Source organism: Magallana gigas, chromosome 1 (genome assembly GCF_963853765.1).
Source record: "Magallana gigas chromosome 1, xbMagGiga1.1, whole genome shotgun sequence".
Taxonomy (NCBI): domain Eukaryota; kingdom Metazoa; phylum Mollusca; class Bivalvia; order Ostreida; family Ostreidae; genus Magallana; species Magallana gigas.
Genome location: NC_088853.1, coordinates 27,660,229 through 27,683,868, shown reverse-complemented (window position 1 = coordinate 27,683,868; position 23,640 = coordinate 27,660,229). Strand labels below are relative to the sequence as shown.

The 23,640-nt window shown below is 32.3% G+C and overlaps 2 protein-coding genes and 1 long non-coding RNA gene across 8 annotated transcripts in view; 1 reads left to right on the top strand and 2 right to left on the bottom strand.

The window, feature by feature from the left end:
- LOC105336714 (uncharacterized) overlaps window positions 1-23,640 on the bottom strand; it is a 408,324-nt gene that overhangs the window by 267,695 nt on the left and 116,989 nt on the right. The gene's annotated exons all lie outside the window — the stretch shown is intronic.
- LOC117686809 (tripartite motif-containing protein 2-like) overlaps window positions 1-23,640 on the bottom strand; it is a 28,375-nt gene that overhangs the window by 4,576 nt on the left and 159 nt on the right. Inside the window, exons 1-2 of one of the 4 annotated variants that reach the window (XM_066065450.1) lie at window positions 9,993-10,086; window positions 7,808-9,583 (exon numbers count right to left, since the gene is read on the bottom strand). In XM_066065450.1, the coding sequence (XP_065921522.1) occupies window positions 7,915-9,576 (1,662 nt within the window). In that variant the 5' untranslated portion in view covers window positions 9,577-9,583; window positions 9,993-10,086 and the 3' untranslated portion in view covers window positions 7,808-7,914. Of the gene's footprint in view, window positions 1-7,806; window positions 9,584-9,992; window positions 10,087-19,773; window positions 23,253-23,640 lie in introns of those variants that run through there. The other 3 variants (XM_066065454.1, XM_066065453.1, XM_066065448.1) reach the window with 3 other exon arrangements.
- LOC117686808 (uncharacterized) lies at window positions 12,898-17,773 on the top strand. 3 transcript variants are annotated; one of them, XM_066065461.1, is made up of 4 exons: window positions 12,898-12,948; window positions 14,561-14,627; window positions 15,334-16,055; window positions 16,926-17,771. In XM_066065461.1, exons 2-4 carry the CDS (start codon window positions 14,589-14,591, stop codon window positions 16,981-16,983), a joined length of 819 nt encoding a protein of 272 aa, XP_065921533.1. In that variant the 5' UTR covers window positions 12,898-12,948; window positions 14,561-14,588; the 3' UTR covers window positions 16,984-17,771. The 3 variants fall into 3 exon arrangements, 2 of the variants coding, with proteins under 2 accessions (XP_065921533.1, XP_065921542.1); XM_066065470.1 differs by having other exon boundaries at window positions 12,910-12,941; window positions 16,926-17,772; XR_010707456.1 differs by lacking the exon at window positions 14,561-14,627 and having other exon boundaries at window positions 12,901-12,948; window positions 16,926-17,773.

Here is a 23,640-nt window from a genome sequence, read left to right as displayed (position 1 = left end):
GATAGTGACTGTAATGTTTTATTGTAAAGTCTAATTAATCAAATTCAATTAAATTCCTACAGTCAACTTCAAGTTTCCTGTTAAGTGTATAATCATTGAATGATAAAAGAATGTCTAATTTCACAATTAATTACATTGATAAACAAGCTATGTAAACACGTATATAACAGAATAGCTGTTTGGAATAATTAACTACTAATTAACATTTACTTACAACAGAAAAAAATAACCACCAAAAAGCATGTTTTTATTCAGTATGACAAACTGTTAAACTTATATAATATGTAAAACCCCACTTTATTGTCTAAAAAGTTGAAATTAGTTTTATAAACTATATAAAAATGAGATATTTTGTAATATCCTCTTCGTCACAAATAACGATTCTAATTTTTGTTTTTTTCCGTCCAAGAAGACCAGAGTTGAGAGACGGTGAGATGTTAAGAAATTGTGACTTTAGAATTTTGATTTTTAAAAAAATCATATAGGGTCAGAATGTGATAACTAATGGATGTACAAAGACTATGCTATATGTATTCTTATAATAATAATTATATGATTTGCAAGACAAATAGCACATAAATTTAGCAAACCCATTTTTAACAAAATTACATGTTTACGTAAGCTGTAAAATTGTATTCAAAATATCAAACATAACAGTTTAATAGCTGTACACGCATATGCTTCCCATTAATTTCTTTATGCAATATCAAACTATAAATGTATCAACCAAACTGCTTTAACCAGTTCTACTTTCGTTTTAAGAGCAGTAGAACCAAAAGAAATGTTTAGTTGTTGAGATCTACAGACGTCAATGTACAGGCAAGCATTTGCATGAACATCCATTGTCTGCGTCTTTTGGAGAAGTTATAGAATAGTGTGTAAAAGTGTCCAGCAAAGTACTCAGTAAGTTTTAGGTTTTAATTAAAAAATATTTTGTTTTCAGCAATCATAATGTTACAGAAATATCATGCAAGGATAGACGATATATTCTGATAAATATTTTGAATACACATCTTTCTTTGAATTGTAAACGAAAGTTGAAAATATATGACGCGATACACATGTATACGTCCTCATAGTTTAATAAAACTTGTTAATGACACATGTTAATATCATCAAACTTAATAACAATACTATAGATTAATTACATTACTCATATTTGTTATTACGTAAATAACAAATTTATGAAATAACTATAGAAATGATTTTTGTTTGTAATAACTATTCTTAAACTTTACTTACGACATCATGTGACTTGGGTTAAAACATTAATTTACAAGAACTTCATTTAAGATTAAAAAATAAATAAATACACGTATTATGCAGTATGCAATGACATCTATATCATTTTTAAGAACATTTCGTTTTAATTGTCTTAAACTCAGAGTTGAAAATTGTAACAGTAAAGTAAACCAATAGCTTCATAATAATAGTCTTAAACAGACGAAATTTGGTTTAATTAACACTTATCGACATATGAAACCCCAGTTCCTATACATAGGGTTAATATAAATTGATTCCTATGAAAAATGCAATGTCAATCTACATTAAAAATGTATCTTTGCTTTGGTTTGCAGTGGTAAATTACACCATTCAGTGCTTTGTTTAATATGTATAGCAAACATTTGGGTATAAAAACGTATTTAAAATTACTTGTTTGATTCTAGCCATAAATTGTCATGATAAATACTGGTGCTGAAATATGCTCAAATAGAAATCTATAGAATTTAAAGAGAAATTTGAAGGGTAGATCTTAGATAAACACATCTAGATCTTTGGCTTGCTAATCAATTCATCATGGTTTTGCTCGATACACCATGCAGCGGTTTGTGCATACAAACTGAATAAAGCACTTGCGCATTATAAATATGTGTATGCACACCCCGTTGCAGTTACGAGAGCACATCTTTCAAACAATAACAATCGAATGCTTATATTCACGTTTTTTTTAAAACCCTTTTTCCTTTCCGCAACAATGATTTTTTTCAAAATCTCTGCCTTATTCTACAATTGATGGGCAATTAATGGAAGAGCAATTGGAACAGCCAAATCATGCTGACAGAAATATTCCACAGCAATTTAACTCCTATTAACAAATTGTATTTGTCTATTTTCTTATTCGATGAGTATAACCTGCGATATAAAGATAAATCTAAAAATAAACTGAATTCAGAATTCATTTGAATGTTGAAAAATATTGACATTATTAAAATGTTTATCAGCGTAAGTATGATATCAGGTCGTGTTCCGGTTTGAAGTCATGTCATGTTCTTCTAAAAATGCTGAAGGAAGATTGTATACATACGCATCACTCATATCAATCAATGCAATTTAAAAGGGGTAAGAACGAGAAAAACAAAATATTGTAATATAATAATAACGGACTGAATCTTTTGCTAAAACAGTACAGTGCAAAATTGCATGCTTAATTACGTGTATATGTTTATTGATAAATAAACTTGGTAAAAACCTTATATCTGTCAAATAGCATACACTCTAAATGTGATATGTTTAAAGTACTCGTATTGATGAGATCCGATTTCATTTCTTTTAAGGAGAAACATGGAAAATCAAGATGACATACATTCTTTTGAGTGCGATAACTGTGAAAAAAGAACAGCAGATTATCACTGTAAAACATGCTATGGTCATCTGTGCAAGGACTGCAAAATGACCCATGAATCAAAAAGATTAACATGGGGTCATTCTGTTATTTTGTTATCTGAATACTCTGGGGGAAATGATGTAAAAAATGACCAATGCACACTGTGCGACATCAGACGTAAACTTAAAGAAGAAATGGAAAAGATAGAAGGATATTTGTTGCCTATCTTTAAACAGTCGCAAGTAGAAGAGGAAAAGTAAAAGAAATCCTTATCTGAAAATGTTCATCAAGTCAAACATGAAATGGAAGAACAATATGGCAAGCTAGTTAAAAGATTTGCAGATTTGAAAAATAAAGCAATAGCACAATTAGAAAAGGAAGAAGGACAAGCATTATTTGCCATTGACAAAACCATTGAGGAAATGAAGAATACAGTTTGTCTACTGGAAAGTCGAGTCAAGAAACTGAAAGATTATCTAGAGGATGATGAAAATTTGCTCCAAAATATGTGTAATGAGATCAACGAGGAGAATCTTACTCTAAAACGATTTACAGATATACGAGTTAACTCTTTCTTTCCTGGAAACCTAGATACGTGTTGTTTGCAACACGTTTTTGGCAACCTACCGACTGTAACCCTGAAACAGATGAAATAAGGTTTATTTAATACTATGCCACAGTCCATTTTACTAGTATTTGATTTTAGCAGTTACTAATGATTGGATTCTTTTTAGACCCAATGTAACAATTCCAACTAAACTTTGCGAAAAAAGCAACATCAGATTAAAAATATATATGTACGCTTTTCACATAAATAAGCAATTCATCTTACTAATTACAGACGACATTGTTTGTCATAAATCTTTACGTTTTCAATAACATGGGAAATTAATTAAATAAATTTGAATTCATTGATACAATCCTAAGACAAATAGCTTTTAAGAAAGGTTGATCTTATATTCAAAAGTGTTTGCATTAAACATGTGTGCTAATAGAGTATTTTTTGATAGTAACAAACAAACGCTTAACTTAAATCAAAGCACAAATTGGGGGTTTTGGTGCATTTGATATAACATTTGTATAGACAAATTTGTAACTTATAGATAGATCGCTTCTTCCTCTTGTATTATTTATATGAATAGATTATGGAACCAAATGCAATTAATCTTATCTAAACAACTTATTTCATTAAAATTACTGTATGTTAAATAAATACAAAATAATTTTTTTAACTAAATCACCAAATAATCAATAGGTAACCTTTTTGCATTAAATAATAAATGGTTTCTGGCAGTAAAGATATACTGTAAATTCCTAATTAAACGCGAGGAATTAATATCCGCGTAAAATCGCGAGAAGCCCGTCTTGCGAATTCTAAAATATCGCTTTTAATTTTCGGACAAATGTAAACTACATGAAACTATGATAAAATTTCGGCATTCGCAATTTTATGTTCTCGCTTTTTGATGGAAATTCGTTGAATCGCGGAATTTGGTACTCGCGTAAAATAAGGAATCTACAGTAACATGCAAAATAATATTTCAAAGTCTTATCAGGAAAATGTTGAATGTTACAATGAAAATTAGCAAAATAAGAAAAAAATAGGATCAATATATGGTACAGAATATCTGTTAAAAAATAACTACAAAGGTTGGTTTCCCAAAAAGCAACAGAACGAGCCTCCTTAAATATAGATATATTATGACCCAGATTAGCATAAATTTAAGTGTGTGTATTCTTTTCCCTCATCTTTTCATGATAAGTGTTGATGGTGATAAGGGTCAACTCTGTTCCTTATACACTACATTTAACGCGAATGGTATTTCTATTCTTACGTCCACTCGATATATCCCAGTGACCTTTAAATAAAAGATACGATAGAGTCTGCGTCATCTGTTTCATATTTGGATATTTTACTGGAAATGGATATTTATGGTAACCTTACAACAAAACTTTATGATAAACGTGATGACTTCAATTATTCTATAGTAAACTTTCCTGACTTATGTAGCAATATCACCTGCATATGGTGTTTTTGTCTCTCAGTTAACTCGATAGGCAAGCGTATGCTCTTCGTATGAACAGTTTCTAGGGCGAGGCAATCTACCGACAAACAAGTTGATAAAACAGGACTATCAACAGTCTCGTTTGAAGTCATCTTTTTTGTAAGTTCTATGGTCGATACAACGACCTTGTCAGCAAATACAATCTTCCACTGGGTCGCATGCTGACTGACGTTTTTCATATTAATTGTTAGACCATAATTAATCATCTAATTGTCTACGGACTTTTCCGTTTTTCCCCAATTACAACAAAGAGCATAATGCGGGTGTGACCGGTCAGCAGAGGACGCTCACTCCTCCTAGACACCTTATTCTATCTATATATTTTTGAAGGTCCGTGTTGCTCTGCTTTGAATTTGTATTTCGTTTAATGGATTTTTTTAAGATGGTTGACGGTTTGTTATTGTCATTTTGCATGTACTTCCTCGCGACTCTGTCATATATAGGTTCATGTACTATTGAAAAATGGTGTTTGGATTCCTATATATAAAAATGAATTTTAAATATTTGCGTAGGGTGCATAAATAGCATAATAGAGGCCGGTCTTCTGCTGATGACGTAATTATTTATAAAAAGGGACGCTTGTCATCGATATTTTTAGAACGAGTTCCTTATAGATCTGCAAACTAGCAAGTATGCGTAGGGAAAAAATAAAGAATAGAGTTTTTGATAATCAATATTTATAGTAACAGGGTTTTTATAAATACATTTTAACAATGGATGATGTCTATCTTAAATATTTGACTTTCTTCACATTGCCTTTGGTACATTCACATACATATAAGAGGGAAAAAACATCAACAATTTCACCGCGCTGAGTTTCAAACAAATCTTCGAACGATATATTTACAAATCAATGATATAAATACTTCTAACTTTATATGAAACCACGACTCTATCGTATTTAAACCCTTTTGAAACGGAGTAAGTTATTATATAAATAAATAGATTGATTTTAAATATTTAAAACATTTTCTTTTATTAAAAAAGGGTTAATCAAGGGGGTAATCGAATAAAAAAGTTCATGCTATATGTACATCATATTTATCACCACGTTATATTCAAAGAATGATTCCTTATTTCTTATTTTTATATAACCTTAGTAACTATGTGATTAAATATCATATATTCAACGTTTTGTGTATTTTTTTTTCGTATAACTATGTGCAAATTCCACTTGCACTCCAACAGTATGCCATTTGTGTCATTGATTAAATGCATTTGGTATGTAAATATAAATATAAACCAACAGAGCTTAGGGAACTAAGGATTCGTGAAATATGTTTGCCAGGATCAGTCTGGTTTCATTGATTATTCCTTTCAAGTGCAGTACTGTTATATTTTCTATTAAAAGCGTATCTACAAATCTTTTCGTCCAATGTTCGGCCGAATGAATAAAATACCCGAATGCGGTGAATCATGAATAGTTCCCCCGCCCTTATATAAGACATGTGTAGCGATGAGTGTAAAAATAGATATCGACAACTAATATAGAGGAAGTCGAATTTAAACGAAAATTATACGTAATGTTGAATTCGAACTTTGATAAACAAAAAATCCCTTCATGATCATTTTTTAAGTAAAATGTTTAAATAAGACAAGCGACATTACTATACAAGAAAAATGTGGAAAACGTATCACATGGTAGTTTTTTGGGTATACTTATATTTGACCCCCTTCCAATCGCATGATACCATTCTTCTTAAAAATGCTAATAATTTTCACAGGTCATGTACAGAACATTTGCAGGAAGGGGGGGGGGGGTAACCAATATATTTAGTAATGTTTACATTGTAGATTCAAGAAATTTGAAATTTCCCTACCACCCCCTTTTATTTGCGCATGCAGATTTGAATGCTACAAACAGTTTGGGACAGGAACAATTATTATATGTAAAATTAACCATTTCATTGTGGAACCTTTTATTGATCTATATTCCAAAAGAATAACTCAACATCCTTTTGATATAAAATAAGTTATTTTTCATTATAGTGACATTTTAAAAGGTTTTTAAATATTAAATAAAGGTTTTTATTTTTCAATTTGTTTTGTTTATTATGGTATGCTGTAATTTGTAAATGAATTAATTACACTGTTCATTTTGCGTCTCTTTTTGTTTACTTCCTGAATATATTTACTAACCATGCAATTTGTTTTGGTTATTCAATTTACTTGATATGTTTATTCCGAAAGTACAACATTATTACAGTAGATCTCACCAGCATGTTATTATAATGATATTAATATATTTTTATATTTTTAATATATTTTTATATTCGTTGAATCTAAAATGACTAGAAGGGGGGGGGGGGCAATAATTCTAATCAAGTGTTCCACAGCTTCTTATTACATGTTTTGAATCGACAGCCGTCACGAAAAAAGGAACCTTAAGGTCAACATTTCACAAACTCATTTTTTTGTCAAATCGGATTAGCCAACTCTTTCTAAGCACAATTATACAAAGATATCAAAGATCTTGTGTTTTTAAACATTTCATGACATTTTTGGTGAGACATGCAGACACTACTTTGACGAATCTCGTAAAAAACGTCAGGACGTCAAAAGCGTTAACTGTTTTGTATTAATTTTCCATTGCTTCTTTTCATCGTCTTTAATTGTTTTATGAAAAATTGATTTATCAAAGATCTAATTTTAATTATCTGAAATCTACATGCAGCTCTATATTTAGAAAATCACATGTCACTTGACACTTAACCTTTTTCTTTGGTACAGTAGATGTATATTGAATACAGACAAAGCTTTCCTGATTTAGTACAATAATTGTATATTATGAACAAACAGTGGTTACCAATTAACATAAAATTACTTTTAATCTAAAGGATATTGCTGGATAAGCTACCATATGCAGGGCTATTTTCACCCCCATTTATTTTTTGCTCTTCGTTACTTGCAAATAGTTTCATTCTGTCTTGTATTAGCCCAGACACAATTGTGTTTTAATTTGAAACATTGAAATTCGCTCAGTTTAAACTCGACCACTGACAAGGAAGGCAAAAGGGGCTAAATTAAAAGGGGGAATTATTTCCTTGTAAACAGTATATTCAATGAAAATTATTCTCATCATTATTTATGACAGGTGAATGAATAGAATAAATAAATCAATAAGAGTAAAAAACTACAATTTAGAATTTATTAATAGAAAATTCCAGTAAAGAAATTTGATAAGCTTGTTATCAGAAAAAGGTCACTTTTTTATTAACATCGCATTTCAGCAATGGATGATGTCTATCTTAAATATTTGATTTTCTTCACTCTGCCTTTGGTATATTCACACACAAACAGATTGTCGTTATTGTCCACACATAAGCCATGAGGATGACGCAAATCATAGTTATCAATGTAACGGAGAAACTGTCCATCCTGATCCAGAATGTGGATGCTTTCATTGAAATAATCTGTTGTCAGGATATGCCTCTGACTGTCTGTTGTGATACCACCGGGACGAAATGGGTTGTCCTTGTTAAATGACGGATGACCAGTGTATCTCCATCTGAGTTTCCCGTCATGATTAACCACCACTACAGTATCAGCCCCTAAGTCAGCTACACAGATGTCATGGTTTCTGTTTTCAGTAATGTATTTCATACTTGCATTCCTTGAGTACACGGGTTTACCGTCTCTGTCATACAGAACCGATTGTGTCTCTGTAGATCCCGAGTAACGGACAACTTTGGATTGAGTTTCATCAACACTGTATACGGTAACCAGTAGATCACCAGTAGAGGTGACACACAGGCTTGATGGTGCCCAACCCTGCATTGTGACCAACACTTCTGTCTGTCCATTCTTTACTCTACTAACTGTCCCTGTTTTCAAACAAGTGTACAAAAGATTCCCATCACTGTCTATGGCTATATCATCAGGGAAAGATCCTGAAGCTAGTTTGATTGTTTGAAGTAACACGCCTTTAATGTTAAAGCATTTGATATAATTTGGTTGTCCACTTGTCCATATCTTGTCTCCATTAAGATAGGACACATTGCGAAGCTTTTTATACCCAGTCTGTATTGTGGCAACATGTTCCGGTTTATCCAGTAATTCTCTTGCTGAAGTGTTGGGTTGGTTTAGTGACAATACATGTTCTTTTGTAGAAGTAGATAATGGGGTGATCTGTCCATACAAACTATACAGCTGCTTTCGGTCTATTGCTTTTGGAATGAATGTTGGGAGGGATACCTGGACCTTGGGTGGGAGTTTTCGGAACTGTCTGATTTTAGAGCTGTATTCAATGCTTTGAGTTATATCAGTGGACTTCTCAATTTGTCTCAAGGCCAGAGATGTTTGTTTTATGAGAGACTGTATCTGTTTGATTTCATCCAAATGTTTCCTTAAAATGTCTCTATGTTTTACTTTTATCTCGTCGATTTCGGATTTCATTTTGTTGATGACGAAATCGATTTCTCTGTGCCATTGCTCTCCTTGTTTGGACATTGTTGTTGTAAGTTTCTCATATCCACCATCCAGGTTGGCGAGCTGTTTTTCCAAGTCCAGAGCAATTTCTTCATACGTAGGGGAAATAAGATTTTCCAACTCTTTTGTGTCTTTCTTAATAATTTCTTTCTTTTCATTGTAAACTTCTGTAACTTCTACTAAGTTATGTCCCTTGTGCTGTTTTGATGCTGTACAGGTAGAGCATACTGAAATGTTACAATCTTTGCACTGTAATTCACAATTTTTGTTTTGATGTATTCCACATTTCGGATAAATAAGGGTTGATCTCCGTTCCAGGAATGGGACTATTTTATGTTTGTCATATCCATCTGAGATGTGTTTGCCAATACATGGCGTGCATAGGTTGACATGACAAAAGTCACAGTAGTTGTGTACTATGGCGGTCTCACAAAGGTCACATCGGGGCACATCCTGGGCATCAGAATGAGGATCCATGGCATTCCTATGAAAGAAAATGAAAATAAAAGACTAATGATTGTTTGTTCAATAATAAAGATAAAAAAAAATCCATACTGTACATTAATCAGACTGAACGATATTTTTTATTTCCTTTTTAAAATTCACATTAAACACCCCTCCTTTTTTTGAGTAATATTTTTCTTTTTTAAGTCAGACTTTGATACAAATCATAATACACTTTTCAAAACTTCTCCTTAACTTTTGGAAATCATTAGTTTATGATAAACGAAGTCGAAATAGTTGTACTTTACTCAGAAGTTAAACAGGATGTTATTTAATCAAAACGAAAGTAGCTTAATTTCTAATGTAATTAGAATTATATGTTTCAATCACACTAGCTCGCAACTTATGTGTTAGATACGTTCAAACGCAATTATAGATAGATAACATACCTTGTTAACAAGAAATAACACAATCTCTAACTGCCTGGTATGCGTGTCCTTAAAATGGCTGGTCCTGTTATGGTTGCTACCTGATCAGATATTGAAAAAATATCAGGGTTACTCCCCGTTCATCACTACCGCCGTTGTCAATCAACAAAGTCAAGGTTCTTCAGTCCACTTTTGGCCACGGGACACGGACCCCTGTCTTTATAATTGTTTTATAACAAAACAAATTAAAGTTTTTTAATTATTGTGTTCTGAAGTAATATAAACAAAACAAACCATTTAAAACATTTTCAAAAACCAGACACTTTTTCAATCCAGAAGCAATTAAACGGTTAAAGCAAAGATATATTAAACTCCTCTCCAATCTTTAAAATTCATAAACGGCCAAGAAACTGATAAGCTTTAATATAATACAAGAGGCCCAGACCATTGGTAACAACGCTCATTTGAACAACAGTTCTTGCATGTATAAATATATTTTTATTTTAGAATTATTTTATAAATAATTTTTTCAAAAATATTTTCAAATATGAAGCTTTTTAAAAATATCGTAAAACTATAATGTATTTTAATATTTCATAAAAATCATGGTATTTATTTTAGATATTGTACTTTGAGCTTACATTCACCGATAAACATGGACTTTTTGCATTGATGAAACGGAAATGTTGCTGATTTGATATCAGAAGTATAATTGTTACAGTATAATAATTGCATTTTCTAACCCGTTTAGTTTGAGGAATATTGTATGAGGTCAATCGCAACTTCTCGGGCCTTTCCGGCAGGCTCGGAAAAACACCTCGAATGTATTACCTAGGCGTCCATGACAACCCCCCTTTTTGTAAAACTTGAAATAAATAGAACACATTTTACGATCTGTTAAGATGTGAGCTATACTTCATTAAAGTAAACGATATACACTAAAATATAACACAGAAGTGACATACAAGACTGTCTAGCCGATACTTATTTTAATTGGAAGCGACTCCATTTTGTATAAAATTCTGACATCCGGTGATATTAATACATTCGAGGTGTTTTTCCGAGCCTGCCGGAAAGGCCCGAGAAGTTGCGATTTGTATGAGGTATGTACACGTACATAAAGTCGTCGAGTGAATGAACACTAATAACAAGTGGATTTGGTTTGTCAAAATAAACAATAAGACAATTTATGTTGCGTGCAGAATATCAGAAATATAATCAATTAATGTATTTATATTTCAAGATTAACATTGTTTGACTAGAGACACTAAATTGTATTGTGATCAATATTGTGAAATTTGCCCGCGAGCATGTAAATCAAACATTTTGATTTGTCACTGAGAATAATTTGAAATGAAACGGGTGTAAGGCGAATTCACATATGTACATTTATTTAGTTTACGTTGTATCAAATTAAGATTATATAACTTTGTTTTTAAGGAATTTGTTTCTCTTTTCCATTATTTGATGAGGTACTATATAATTAAATGTTATTTCTTAAATCTATTTTTTATTTAATCTATATCCCTTATATCTTTTAATTACACCATTTGATTATGCATTCATATTTTCGGTTCATTTTATATATATGCCTATAATATTATGAGAAATGGGTTATTAAAAATTTGATTTCACCGTCTGCAATAATATATTGTAGACCTACATAGAACTGTCATGTTGTAAATTTTAAATTAACTTGATGGGTGTAAATACAATATATACAACATAACAACCAGTCAAAATAATTGTAAAAGTTTGTTTTAACAATTAATTCAAAATTTACAACATGACAGAACTATTCAGTGAGAGAAGGTTGATTTAAAACGGTAGAAATGTTCCTCGGCTAAGAAATAATATATTTGAAAGTTCACTAGTAATTTCCTATTTTATAAACTAAATGACAACAGTTAAGATGTTTTTTTCGCATTCTAAAAGCGTTATGGATTTTCATTCCTTCGCGGAATTATTCATCCTTATGAGATTATAACCGTAAAATCAATATAACGCTTTCGCGCATTACATAGTGTTTTGAAATTTGTATATTATCTCTTTAGTTTCATGCACACTTTCCATCCGATGCTAGAAAACTAAGATCTCGTTCAAATCAAATCAAAAGTTGTGTGTGAAATAAACCCCATTCAAGTGAACTCTCTTTCTTTCAGTTTACTCGAAATATGCACTGAGCATTATTATTTAATTGACCTAAATTTAACCGGCCCTATGTTAGATCTGATAATGTGGGATGCACGACGAATCCAGAATTTATTTTTCAGGGCGCCTGGGGGAAGGGGGGGGGTCCGAGGGAAAATTGTGTTTGCCTAGGGGTGCGACCATTCATTGATACCATAGGCAACGGAACCAGGGGGGGGGGGGGCAACCCCCCCCCCACACTTTTTTTTTCAAAGTTAGTCGCAACTATAACAATAATCCTTTTTTTCTTGTCAAAATTTTTAATGAGTCTAGCCCCCCCCCCCCCCCTTATAATAACTGCTTCCGACGCCACTGGTTTCCGTGTAAATTGAGCATCATTATTGTTGACATCTTTTCGCAGGAGTTTTATAAGTTTTAATGCTATGAGCGAATAAAACAATGGCTAAATTTATCATCAAGGGATAAACTCAATTTTGAAAAATAAACATTTGCAACGCTACTGGTTCATTCTTGGAATCAAAAGCGAAAGTAGCTGCAGCTAATTGCTTGGAAAATAAAAAATAATCCTTTTTTTCTTCTTCAATTTACAAATTCTGTTATAACAATTTTGTACGCCAGCCTCAAATATCATCATTCATATACACAATATTTATTTTCATAGTAATTAATTTGTCCCTTTACCTAAACACACTGCAGATGTTAAAGCGTACAATAGGCTTCCGTAGACTAGCCTTACCATCAAACTTTTCTAGTATCTATAAATATCTACGTCGGAATTCCCCCTTGTGTTTGTTCAACCGGACATAGAAGTTGATCGTCGTACATTGTAAGTATTGAGTTAAATTTATATTGCTAATTACTAATGACTGATTGGTAAAAGTTTGAATTCAGGATTACAGATAAATTGTTTTCATAAACCCTCAGTATTAGATGATCAAAATAAAAATATGAACTATTATATGTGTAGAATCTGTTGCTCTATGTCAGTCTCACGTGCATTCTATAGGAACACACAATGATCATCGCTTCTTGACAAAAAAATGGAGGGGGGGGGGGGCCTCCACATTGTAATTAAATTTTTATTTGTAAATTAAAGAAAAAATATATTTTCTAACAAAGGTGGAAGAGGGGCAGGCATCGTTATACTGGGTACCTTGCACTGTTTACATTTTTAAAAAAAAATCATTTCATCAAAGCACTGTAGCTAAAGACATTAATAATAAATAAGATAATGAAACAGTCCCGATCCTACATTTATTTACTTATAACAGAGTGCAGATAAATGTCATATGTAACATGTGAAGAGAGGCAATCCCAAACAGAACAAGGTTTAAATCAACATCGGTACATCGTTACTACAACACTTAATTAATCTTATCTGTATCTGATTGAGACCCAATTTATGCTATATATATATATATGATCAACATCCCATGCGCGGATATAGAAGGGAGGGACAGTTCCTATTCTCCCCCTCCCTCCGGAAAAAAAGATTTACACTGTAAATTTAACAACAATAGCCCCCCCCCCCCCCCCCTGGGGGGGATAAAATTAAAATTTGGATCTTCCCCTTTAAAAAAGTGTCTGAATAGGCGCATTTATCAAAATCAACGCCTTTATAATGCGATAACTACTGTCTGTTCGGTAGTATTTTTTTTTTACAGCTGTCTTAAATATTTAGCGTTCTAAAAATTTTTGTAAATTTGTGATTGTTATTGCAGCAGAATCAAGTTACATTAGCTGACCAATGCATTCGTGAACAATATAACTGAGATCTTTAATTTCTTTTCGGGGGAGGGGGGAGGGTTTTTTATTAGTATTTCGTTTTGTTTACCCTATAATACGTTGTCAAAGTAATCGTGGACACTTTAAATTTTATTCTAAATTAAAAAAAAAACCCACCCAATTTTGAGAAGAGTATTATGATATGTATATGAATAAAATTCAGAGCAATGTACATTTCTTATTTTGGAGTTATTATTGCATGTACAAACATTGCCTATACAGGCCGCATGGCCCAGTCTGACGTTGAATTATATATAGAGGTTTTTATAACGTCTTATTCCTTGGTTTACCTGAGAATATATATTATTCCGCGTTCACCTTCTGCCCAGAGGATATAATCGCGCGCTTCATTAGAAAATGGCTTGTTAACTAGTATTTTTAGGTAACATTGCTTTTAATTAAACCATGATAAAAGGACAAGTTTATATTTTTAAAATAGCATACAATTTTTAGAGAAGAAACATAAGAATATGCTAGAGTGGATCTAGCCCCCCCCCCCCTCCCCCTTCTTCCTGCAAAATTCAAATTTCTCTAAATTTACATTAATACAAAATCACCAAATAGATGCATCAGACAACACCTTTGGGAATGTTTCTGGATCCGCGCATGATATGTTTTAGATTTTTTTATTTCTCATTTTCTTTAGCTTTCAGAAAGACCATACATGTAATTCAGTCAAAGATGTATTCAAGTTTTAGAAAATACCTGAAGACACACCGGGTGAGTTAATAAACAAAAAATAAAACTTTGAATCTTTATCTGGTAACCCTGTAGTTATCTTAATGAGTTCTTGTCTCGACACATTGTTTTAATGTTTCATAAACGATCGAGGGATATAGCTTGCTAAATTATTATAATTTACCATGCAAATTCAATTTTATTGTTTTTGTAAACTACATTGGTTCTAAAAACAAGACAGTGGTTTTTTTTCTTCCTTTTCTTCAGAAAAGAATCAAATGAAATTATTTTTCATATATATTGACAATACATAGAGACAACTTGTTTTTCGGTAGGTATACTTTTTGTTATATAATAGATCTGAATTGTCCTCTTAAGAAGGCGAATGATTCAATGAAAAAATATAACGATGTGTCTACCTTTGATCCAGCACAGGCATATCCCACCCACTCCCCCTCCCCCTTGGAAAATCCTCATTTCTTAAATTTACCTTGAAGTAAAATGACCGAAAATATGCTTTGAATCTTCCAGGGAAGCTCAGATGTTCCCCCCCCCCCCCCATCCCCTCCCTTGGAAAAAATCTGGTTCCCGGCATGCAGTGTTTATCATTTCAACATACTAGTAACCAGACAAAATTGTTTTTTTTTCCTTGCTTGCAAGAGAACTGGCTAGTACTGCTTTTTTAAAATTTTAGATTATATCTAAAACTGTTTAAATTATTAAAGTTGATTTGTATTTCATATTTCAGCCGAAATCGGAGACAAGTTCCGGTCAACATTTTGTTGAGTGTGACAACTGTGAAACGGAAGCTGCGCAGTATTTTTGCAAATCATGTCCAGGTCACCTGTGCGAAAACTGCAAAACGGAGCATGAAGCAAAAAGGTTAACTCAAGATCATGTCGTCGTTTTGTTATCCAAGTATAAATCAGACCCGTTCGTGTGTCAGGAGTCCAAAAAGGGAAAATGTGCTTGTACAATCAAGAAAAGCCTCACAAAAGAAAGAGAAGAAATCATAACTCATTGGGTGCCTTTCCTTGAAAAAATGCAGGAAGAAGAAGAAATGAAAAAGACACTGTTATATATGAAAGTTGGTGCTACCAAAACTGAAATCAAAGGACATTTTGACCAAATTATTGACAAATTTACCAATCTAAAAGAAGAAACCATTCGCATTTTCGAAGAGGAGAATGATAATGCTACAGATGCCATTAACAGAACGATACTTGAAATAAAAGAGAACACACGTAAATTAGAGGATCGAAGGAATGAAATCAGTTATATATTAGATGGAGACGATGAAGATGTGAAGAAAAACATGTGCATGAAAATAAAAGAGGAGAAGTTGACTCCAAAACGGTTCACTTATGAGGTCGAAGATTTCTGTCCAGGCAATTTAGAGAACAACACTCTGCAGCAGATTTTTGGGAAGCGACCAGCTATTTCTAGTCATGAAACCGGTCCACACAACAGGTATGCACTGAAACGCAATCAATTCACACAGTTGAAGATCAATCTATATTGTAAATAGGGTTTCGGGGCACGTTTAGTCAGATTTTTACATGCATACTGCTTAAAATGATACATATTGATGTAATAAGTAGCGAGATGTCATGAATATGATTCTAAGGGCTACTGTTGCCATGATAACGGCTATCAAAGATACCAAAATGGCAAATCTTAGCAATATAAAAGTAAAGATGAAAAATAACTGCACTTATCTTATAAAATATTAAATAAGAATATGGTCAATTTTCAAATTATAGAAAATATTTGTGGACAAATCCAAATCTTTTGAACGTTACCATGGAAACCAATGACATGTATTATTTTCATAACATATTTTTGGGGGGGAATTTTAATGTAAATACCATAGAAATTATAATTGAACCAACAAACTCATCGGTGGTTTATACGTGTTGCTGTATTTAAGATATACAATTTAGAAGAAAAAAACCATGACATTTGTTGCTATAGAAAAATGTTAATTATTAATGCTGGGCAGCAAAAATTCCTTTTTAAACACAATTTGGATCCACAATTTGTTGTTGCCTTACGTTGATATCAAATACATTTAAACATTACTCGGCATCTTAAAAAAAGGAAATGTGATGATTTAAGAAAATCATTCAAACATTTTTTTTAAAATTCATGATCATCAACACGTCTTTGCAACGTCCTGGGTAACATCTTTATTCATCATAAGATATCAAATTAATAAAATATAGAGAAAATCCGGTTACGATACGTGGCCTCCGAATTGCGATATTTACAGATCATTTATTCAAAAGTTCTCTAACCCACAATTTACAATGTACATGTGACAATTCTTTTTTTTTTCAGATTTGTTACCTTGGTCTCATCGAAGTTAGAAAAAATCGGAATTAAATCGCCAAAGTAGATACGGGAATGAAAAACGTGTTTGTATTTTGCTTTTTTTTTTAGATATGGTGATTCCCAAATGTATTAATAATCTGGTAAATGTTGGCTGTGCCTACACTTCAAAATATTTAATGATATATTGATTTAAACAACATTTTATTTAATACAATATATTGAATGGGATGTGGCAGCAGGCACAGCCTATTTTAGCCCTCCCCCTGCATCAAGGTCAAAATCAACATATTGAAATATTTAAATGTTCAATATTGGTAACACAAGACAGACTATAGAAAAGATACAAATCAAGAAAAGAAAAGAAAAAATAACAATATGGTACCGATTTTAATGATATATTGTCAAACTACATGTAAATATGTGTTTTATGTCATCAGAATATCAAGCAATCTATTACATGTATATATTACTCTGTCTATTTTTAAATTTCGGTTTTTAAGATTATTTTTAGCCTGAAAGTTCCATCGTGCATATGGCTATTTATAAACTACTTGTATCTGAAGATCACTTTCGTTTTCATCCTTTAGTGAGAAGCACTCTTTGTAATGTTGAACCTCCCTCATAAACATGTACCATTAAAGATATTTTACCCCCGGCCACTCAGTCAAAATCGTTTATGCTCATTTTAGAAGTGCCACTTTGATGTTTACATAAACATATATACAGTTTATGTATTACAGAGCTATGGATATACACTGTACCATTGCCAATGTATTGATATTATTGTCTCTTTGGGACCTGTCTCCTAGTGATTTACTTTATTTTTTTTGTAGTTATTTTTTAAAATGAATACTCATTAATAAATATCAACATTCATGGACGCTATTTTAGTGTTTTCTTTTAAAATTCTGATTAAAAAAACTGAAGTGGGTTGTGTTAGTCTATTTACAACGTTAGTAGATTCAGGATAAATGATCGAATCAGCTAAAAAAAACTTAAGAATTTAACGACCTAAGATTACTGGTACTTTTACTCAGAACTAGCCATGAAATATTTCATATTGGTATTTAAAATATGAAATATTATATATTTCATTTTAAGGAATGCATTATTAAATAGCTACCAAATTAATATAAGTAATAGCCGAGTTGGGTCAGTTTTTGCATAATAAACCGCGAAGCGAGTTATTATTAAGAAATTTTAGTACATGTATTATGATGTGATCAAATACTGATCAAATCCAATAATGCCAGAAGAGCGTTATGATAGATTTAATCCCGCCCGGCCTTATTTGATCATCTCAAAATATTCAAAAAATGATTCCTTATCACTTATGTTTTTATAATTTTCAGCAATTGAACGATCAAATATTAAAAATAGTTCAATGTTCTTCATTAACACAGACATGCAATGTTCCATAACTCCTCCATTACGTTGATACATGAACTGAATTGTATGTGCTTCTGCACACTTGTAAAATTCTAATTTAATTTTTTTTTTAATTCAAATTAATTTATTTTATTATGGAATATATCACATAAACGGATGGGACAGCAGGCATTGCCTACATAAATATTCTCATAAATATTCTCCGACATACAAACCAAACGTGTAAATACAAGACATACGTGTAAACATTATTGTTTAGTTGTTATATTCTCCCTGAAAACTTTATATATTCTAAATGCCGGTTGTTATATGTTATGCACAACAAGTGTGTATGTGTGTAGCTTTCTACACTAGACGAATTGAATAATCATATAAACATTCCAATCAATCAATTCTCAGTAATAGCAGTTAGAGCGGCCGTCAGATTGTTTTTGTCCATTTATTTAATTTGTTTGTTTTTGTTTTGTTTTATTTATTTTTTTTTTTGGGGGGGGGGGGGTGTTTTCGTATGTTTCCTTCTTTTGTTTTGAGTTGTGGTTTGATTTCTTGTTTTTAATTTTTTGTTTTTAAATAAAGTACCATTAAAGGTGAATCAGTTTTATACTGTTTGCTATCAAGACGGGAGTGGAAAGTTAACCATGTGTACGTTAATTGACGACTAATACAACAAGGTAATATCCAGCAGTGCTTCAACACATATAATGGGGATAACCTTGGTGCAAAGAAATAGACCACAAAAAAGTCGTTTACATTTCCAGATGATTAACTAAAAAACTGACATCGTTTATAAATTATATGTACACTTTTCACATAAATAAACAACTCATCCTACTATCTACAGACGACAATGTTTGTCATTAATCTTTACTTTTTCAATAACATGGGAATAAATTGAATATATTTTAATTCATTGATTCAATCCTAAAGACAAATAATTTTTAAGGAGGGTTGATCCTGTATTCAAAGGTGTTCGCATTAATTTTTTTTGCAAATAGATTATTACTCAAAATCAAAGCACATTTTGGGGGACAATACGATTCTTTTGGCGTTTTAGTGCATTAGTGCAAAAAAACATTTGTATACCGTAATTTGTAACTAAAAGATAAATAGCTTCTTCCTCTTGTACTTTTTATATGAATGAATAATGGAGCCAATAGCAAATAGTCTTATCTGAAACAACTTATTTTATTAAAAATACTGTTTGTTCGATTAATACAAAATATGTATTTAAAACTAAATTATCAAATATTGAATACGTAAAATTTTTGTATTAAATAATTACTGGTTTCTGGAAGTAAAGATTTTACATGTAAAATAATATTTTTAAAGTCTTATCACGAAAATCTTGAACGCACCGATGATTCTCGGCAAAATATAAAAAAAGGATCAATATATGGTACAGAACATCTGGCAAAAGGTAACCACGAAGGTTTCCCCAAAAGCAGCGAACATCCTTAAATATAGATACATTGTTACCTAGAGTAGCAAAAATATAAGTGTGTGTATTCTTTTCCCTCAGCTTTTTATGGGCGAATTTATTGATCAAAAACTAGTTCGAGTTTAGGTTTATGGTTTGATAATAGTTTCATATCTGTTTGAAACCAGTTGGGTGGTTCGAAGGTTTAGCACTAAATGGAAAGTTAGGTTTAGAAAAATGGCTGTCATTGCACTCGCATACCTACTGGATTTGTTCTTGAAATTTAAAGAAGATAATTTTTGAACTCATCTACATCTGCATGAAAGTCTTTATTAAACAGTGCAAACAATTTTTTCCTGGCAATACCCACATATTAGGTTATTCTGCAAACCCATTGCAAAATTGGCTTTTAACACCATATCAAAATTTTGGAAAAGTGTATTAATATTCATTTTCCTACACGTATATCAATAGAGATCATTTGATTCACTCAAGGCGTTTGAAACAAGTTAAAAATGACACTGGTTTCAAGTGAAATATCCACTAATTACGTGGTCTTAGCTCAAAAGCCAGACAAATCTTGTTGATTTCAAAGAGCCGTAGTTGAATGGCCAGCAATGAAATAGACAGGCGAACTTATCACATGCATTACATTGTGTACTAAAAAATGTTATGAGCATATATTTCAATGAATTCTTTTTTTTTTCATCAACCACTTTGAAAGTTTTTCCTTTGCCTGTTGTAAATTGCAAAGGGTAATTCTCAGTGTTTGTATTAATGGAATCTCTCTCTTCCACATTATTATTTTGGTCAGTACTATATGTACTATCATAGATCCTTTGAGACACATATGTTTAACGTTGGAACGATACTCATATGATTCGCCGAGTTCATTCTTTGACACATGTGCCACACTTGAGTATCAACAACTCTCTTTCGAACACCTCTCCGCCATCTTGAAAGGATTTAAAACCCCCGAAACTGCACTCGAAGGTGGTTTTAGGTTTCCTGGAAACTTGTTTCAGTTTAGAGCCAATGAATACAAAAACTAGTTTTAGGTTAAAACTAGTTCAAAACCAGTTTTGCAAATAAATAAAAAGTTTGCAAAACCGAATTAAAACCTACACTAGTTTTCGATCAACAAATTCGCCCTATGATTAGTATTGATGATGATAATCGTCAACACTGTTCCATATACACTACGGTCAACGCGAATTACATGTATGTACTTCCTCGTGATTCTATTATATGTATACCATTGTAAAATGGTGTTTGGATTCATATATAACAATTAGCTTAATGAAAGAAACTTGTAACAGGCATTCATCCAGTGCCGTCTAGACATTCTAGTCCGAGGCAAAACAAATACCGTTATAGAGGTCAGTCTGTTAATGATGAACTAACAGTTTTATTGAAAGAGCGCCTATCATCGATATTTTTAGAACAAGATCCTTATAGAGCAAAAAAAAAAATGTGCAAAAAGATGAGAAAATACAAAAGCAAAAAAACCGGGAATTTAAATTAGATTCGCAGTAAAAAAGAAGAGAGTCTGTATCAAATAATTTTAAGAAACGGCCACGATTTTGCCGACAGGTGAGGAACTGGCTAAGTATTATGAAAACGTAAAGTTTTGCCCGAGTGAGCGCGTGACAAAAAAAAGATGAATGAAAAACACACAAAATTATTGAGGGAATTTACTACATTTTGATGGAATATGAAGTTAACGATATCAATACAGATTATAGTTTTTAAAGCATTTTTATAGAAAATTCCAATAATTATAATCAATATACATGCACTAAGAAAAGGTCCCTTTTGTTCGATATACATCACAATTTAGCAAAGGTATTTTCTATTTTAAATACATGTATTTGATTTTCTTCACATTGCCTTTCTGAAATTCACACACAAACATATTGTCATTATTGTCTACACATAAACCAGTCGGAAACATCAACTCACAGTTATCAAAGTAACGGAGAATATGTCCATCTTGATCCAGAATGTGGATACAACGGTTCAAACAGTCTGCTATCAGGATGTGACTCTGACTATCTGTTGCAATACCCCATGGTTTAAATGTTTTGGCCATGGTAACTGAGAGATGACCAGTGTATCTCCACTTGAGTTTACCGTCCTGATTAACCGCCACTACAGCACCAGCCTCAAAGTCAGCTACAAAGATGTCATGGTTTCTGTTCTCAGCAATGAATTTAATGTCATCATTCCCTGAGTATAAAGGTTTATCTTCATTATCATACTGAATTGTTTGTTTCTCTGTAGACCCCGAGTAACGGACAACTTTGGATTGAGGTTTATCAACACTGTACATTGTAACCAGGAGATCACCAGTAGAGGTAACACACAGGCTTAATGGCCCCCAACCTTGTAATCTGATCAACGCTTCCGTCTGTCCATTCTTTACTACACTAACTGTCCCTGTTTCCAAAGAAGTGTACAAAAGATTCCCATCACTGTCTATGACTATATCCTGAGGGTAATTTCCTAAAGTCTGTTTGACTGTCTGAAGTAACACACCTTTAATGTTAAAGCATTTGATATCATTGGTTGGCCCACTTACCCATATCTTGTCTTCATTAAGACAGGTAACATTATATAGTTTTTCGTATTGAGTCTGTATTGTTGCAACAAGCTCCGGTTCATCCAGAAGTTCTCTAACTGAAGTGTTGGGTTGGTTAAGAGGCAAGGGATGTTCTTCTGTAGCAGTGGATAATGGAGTAAAGTGTCCAAACAAACTATTCAGCTTCTCACGGTCTATTTGTTTTGGAATGAATGTTGGAAAGGAGACCTGAACCTTAGGTGGGAGTTTTCGGAACTCTCTGATCCTAGAGCTGTATTCAACGGTAGGATATATATCAGTGGACTTCTCAATTTTCTTCAAAGCCAGAAATGTTTGCTTTATGAGAGACTGTATCTGTTTGATTTCATCCAAATGTTTCTTTAAAATGTCTTTATGTTTTACTTTTATCTCGCTGATTTCGGTTTTGATTTTGTTGATGATGATGTCGATTTCTCTGTGCCACTGCTCTCCTTGTTTAGATAGTGTTGATGTAAGTTTCTCATATCCTCCATCCAGGTTGGCAAGCTGTTTTTCCAGGTCCAATGCAACTTCTTCATACGTAGGGGAAATATGATTCTCCAACTCTTTTGTGTCTTTCGAAATATTTTCTTTCTTTTCATTGTAAATTTCTGTAACTTCTACAAAGTTATGTCCCTTGTGCTGTTTTGATGCAGTACAGTAAGAGCATACTAAAATGTTGCAATCTTTGCACTGTAAGTCACAAATTTTTTGTTGATGTGTTCCACATTTCGGATAAATAAGGGTTGATCTCCGTTCCAGGAATGGGACTATTTTATGTTTGTCATATCCATCTGAGATGTGTTTGCCAATACATGGCGTGCATAGGTTGACATGACAAAAGTCGCAGTAGTTGTGTACAATGGCGGTCTCACAAAGGTCACATCGGGGCACATCCTGGGCATCAGAATGAGGATCCATGGTATTTCTATGAAAGAAAATTAAAGACAAATGATTGTTTGTTCAATGATAACGATAAAAAAAATCCATACTATACATAAAATCAGACTGAACGATATTTTTACTTCCTTTTTAAAATTCACCTTAAACACCCCTACCCTTTTTGAGTAATATTTTTCTTTTTAAGTTAGGCTGCAATACAAATCATAAAACACCTTTGCAAAAATTATCCCTAACTTTTGGAAATCATTAGTTTATAATAAACGAAGTCGAAATAGTTGTACTTGACTCAGGAGTTAAATAGAATGTTATATAATCAAAACGAAAGTAGCTTAATTTCTAATGTAATTAGAATTATATGTTTCAATCACACTAGCTCGCAACTAATGTGTTAGATACGTTTAAACGCAATTATA

Bases quoted from the DNA above. Each gene is read 5' to 3' on its own strand.
- LOC117686808 (XM_066065470.1), top strand. From the start codon at position 14,589: ATGTATTCAAGTTTTAGAAAATACCTGAAGACACACCGG. The intron at 14,628-15,333 runs GTGAGTTAATAA...TTCATATTTCAG, and splicing joins AATACCTGAAGACACACCGG to CCGAAATCGGAGACAAGTTC. The intron at 16,056-16,925 runs GTATGCACTGAA...TTTTTTTTTCAG, and splicing joins GAAACCGGTCCACACAACAG to ATTTGTTACCTTGGTCTCAT.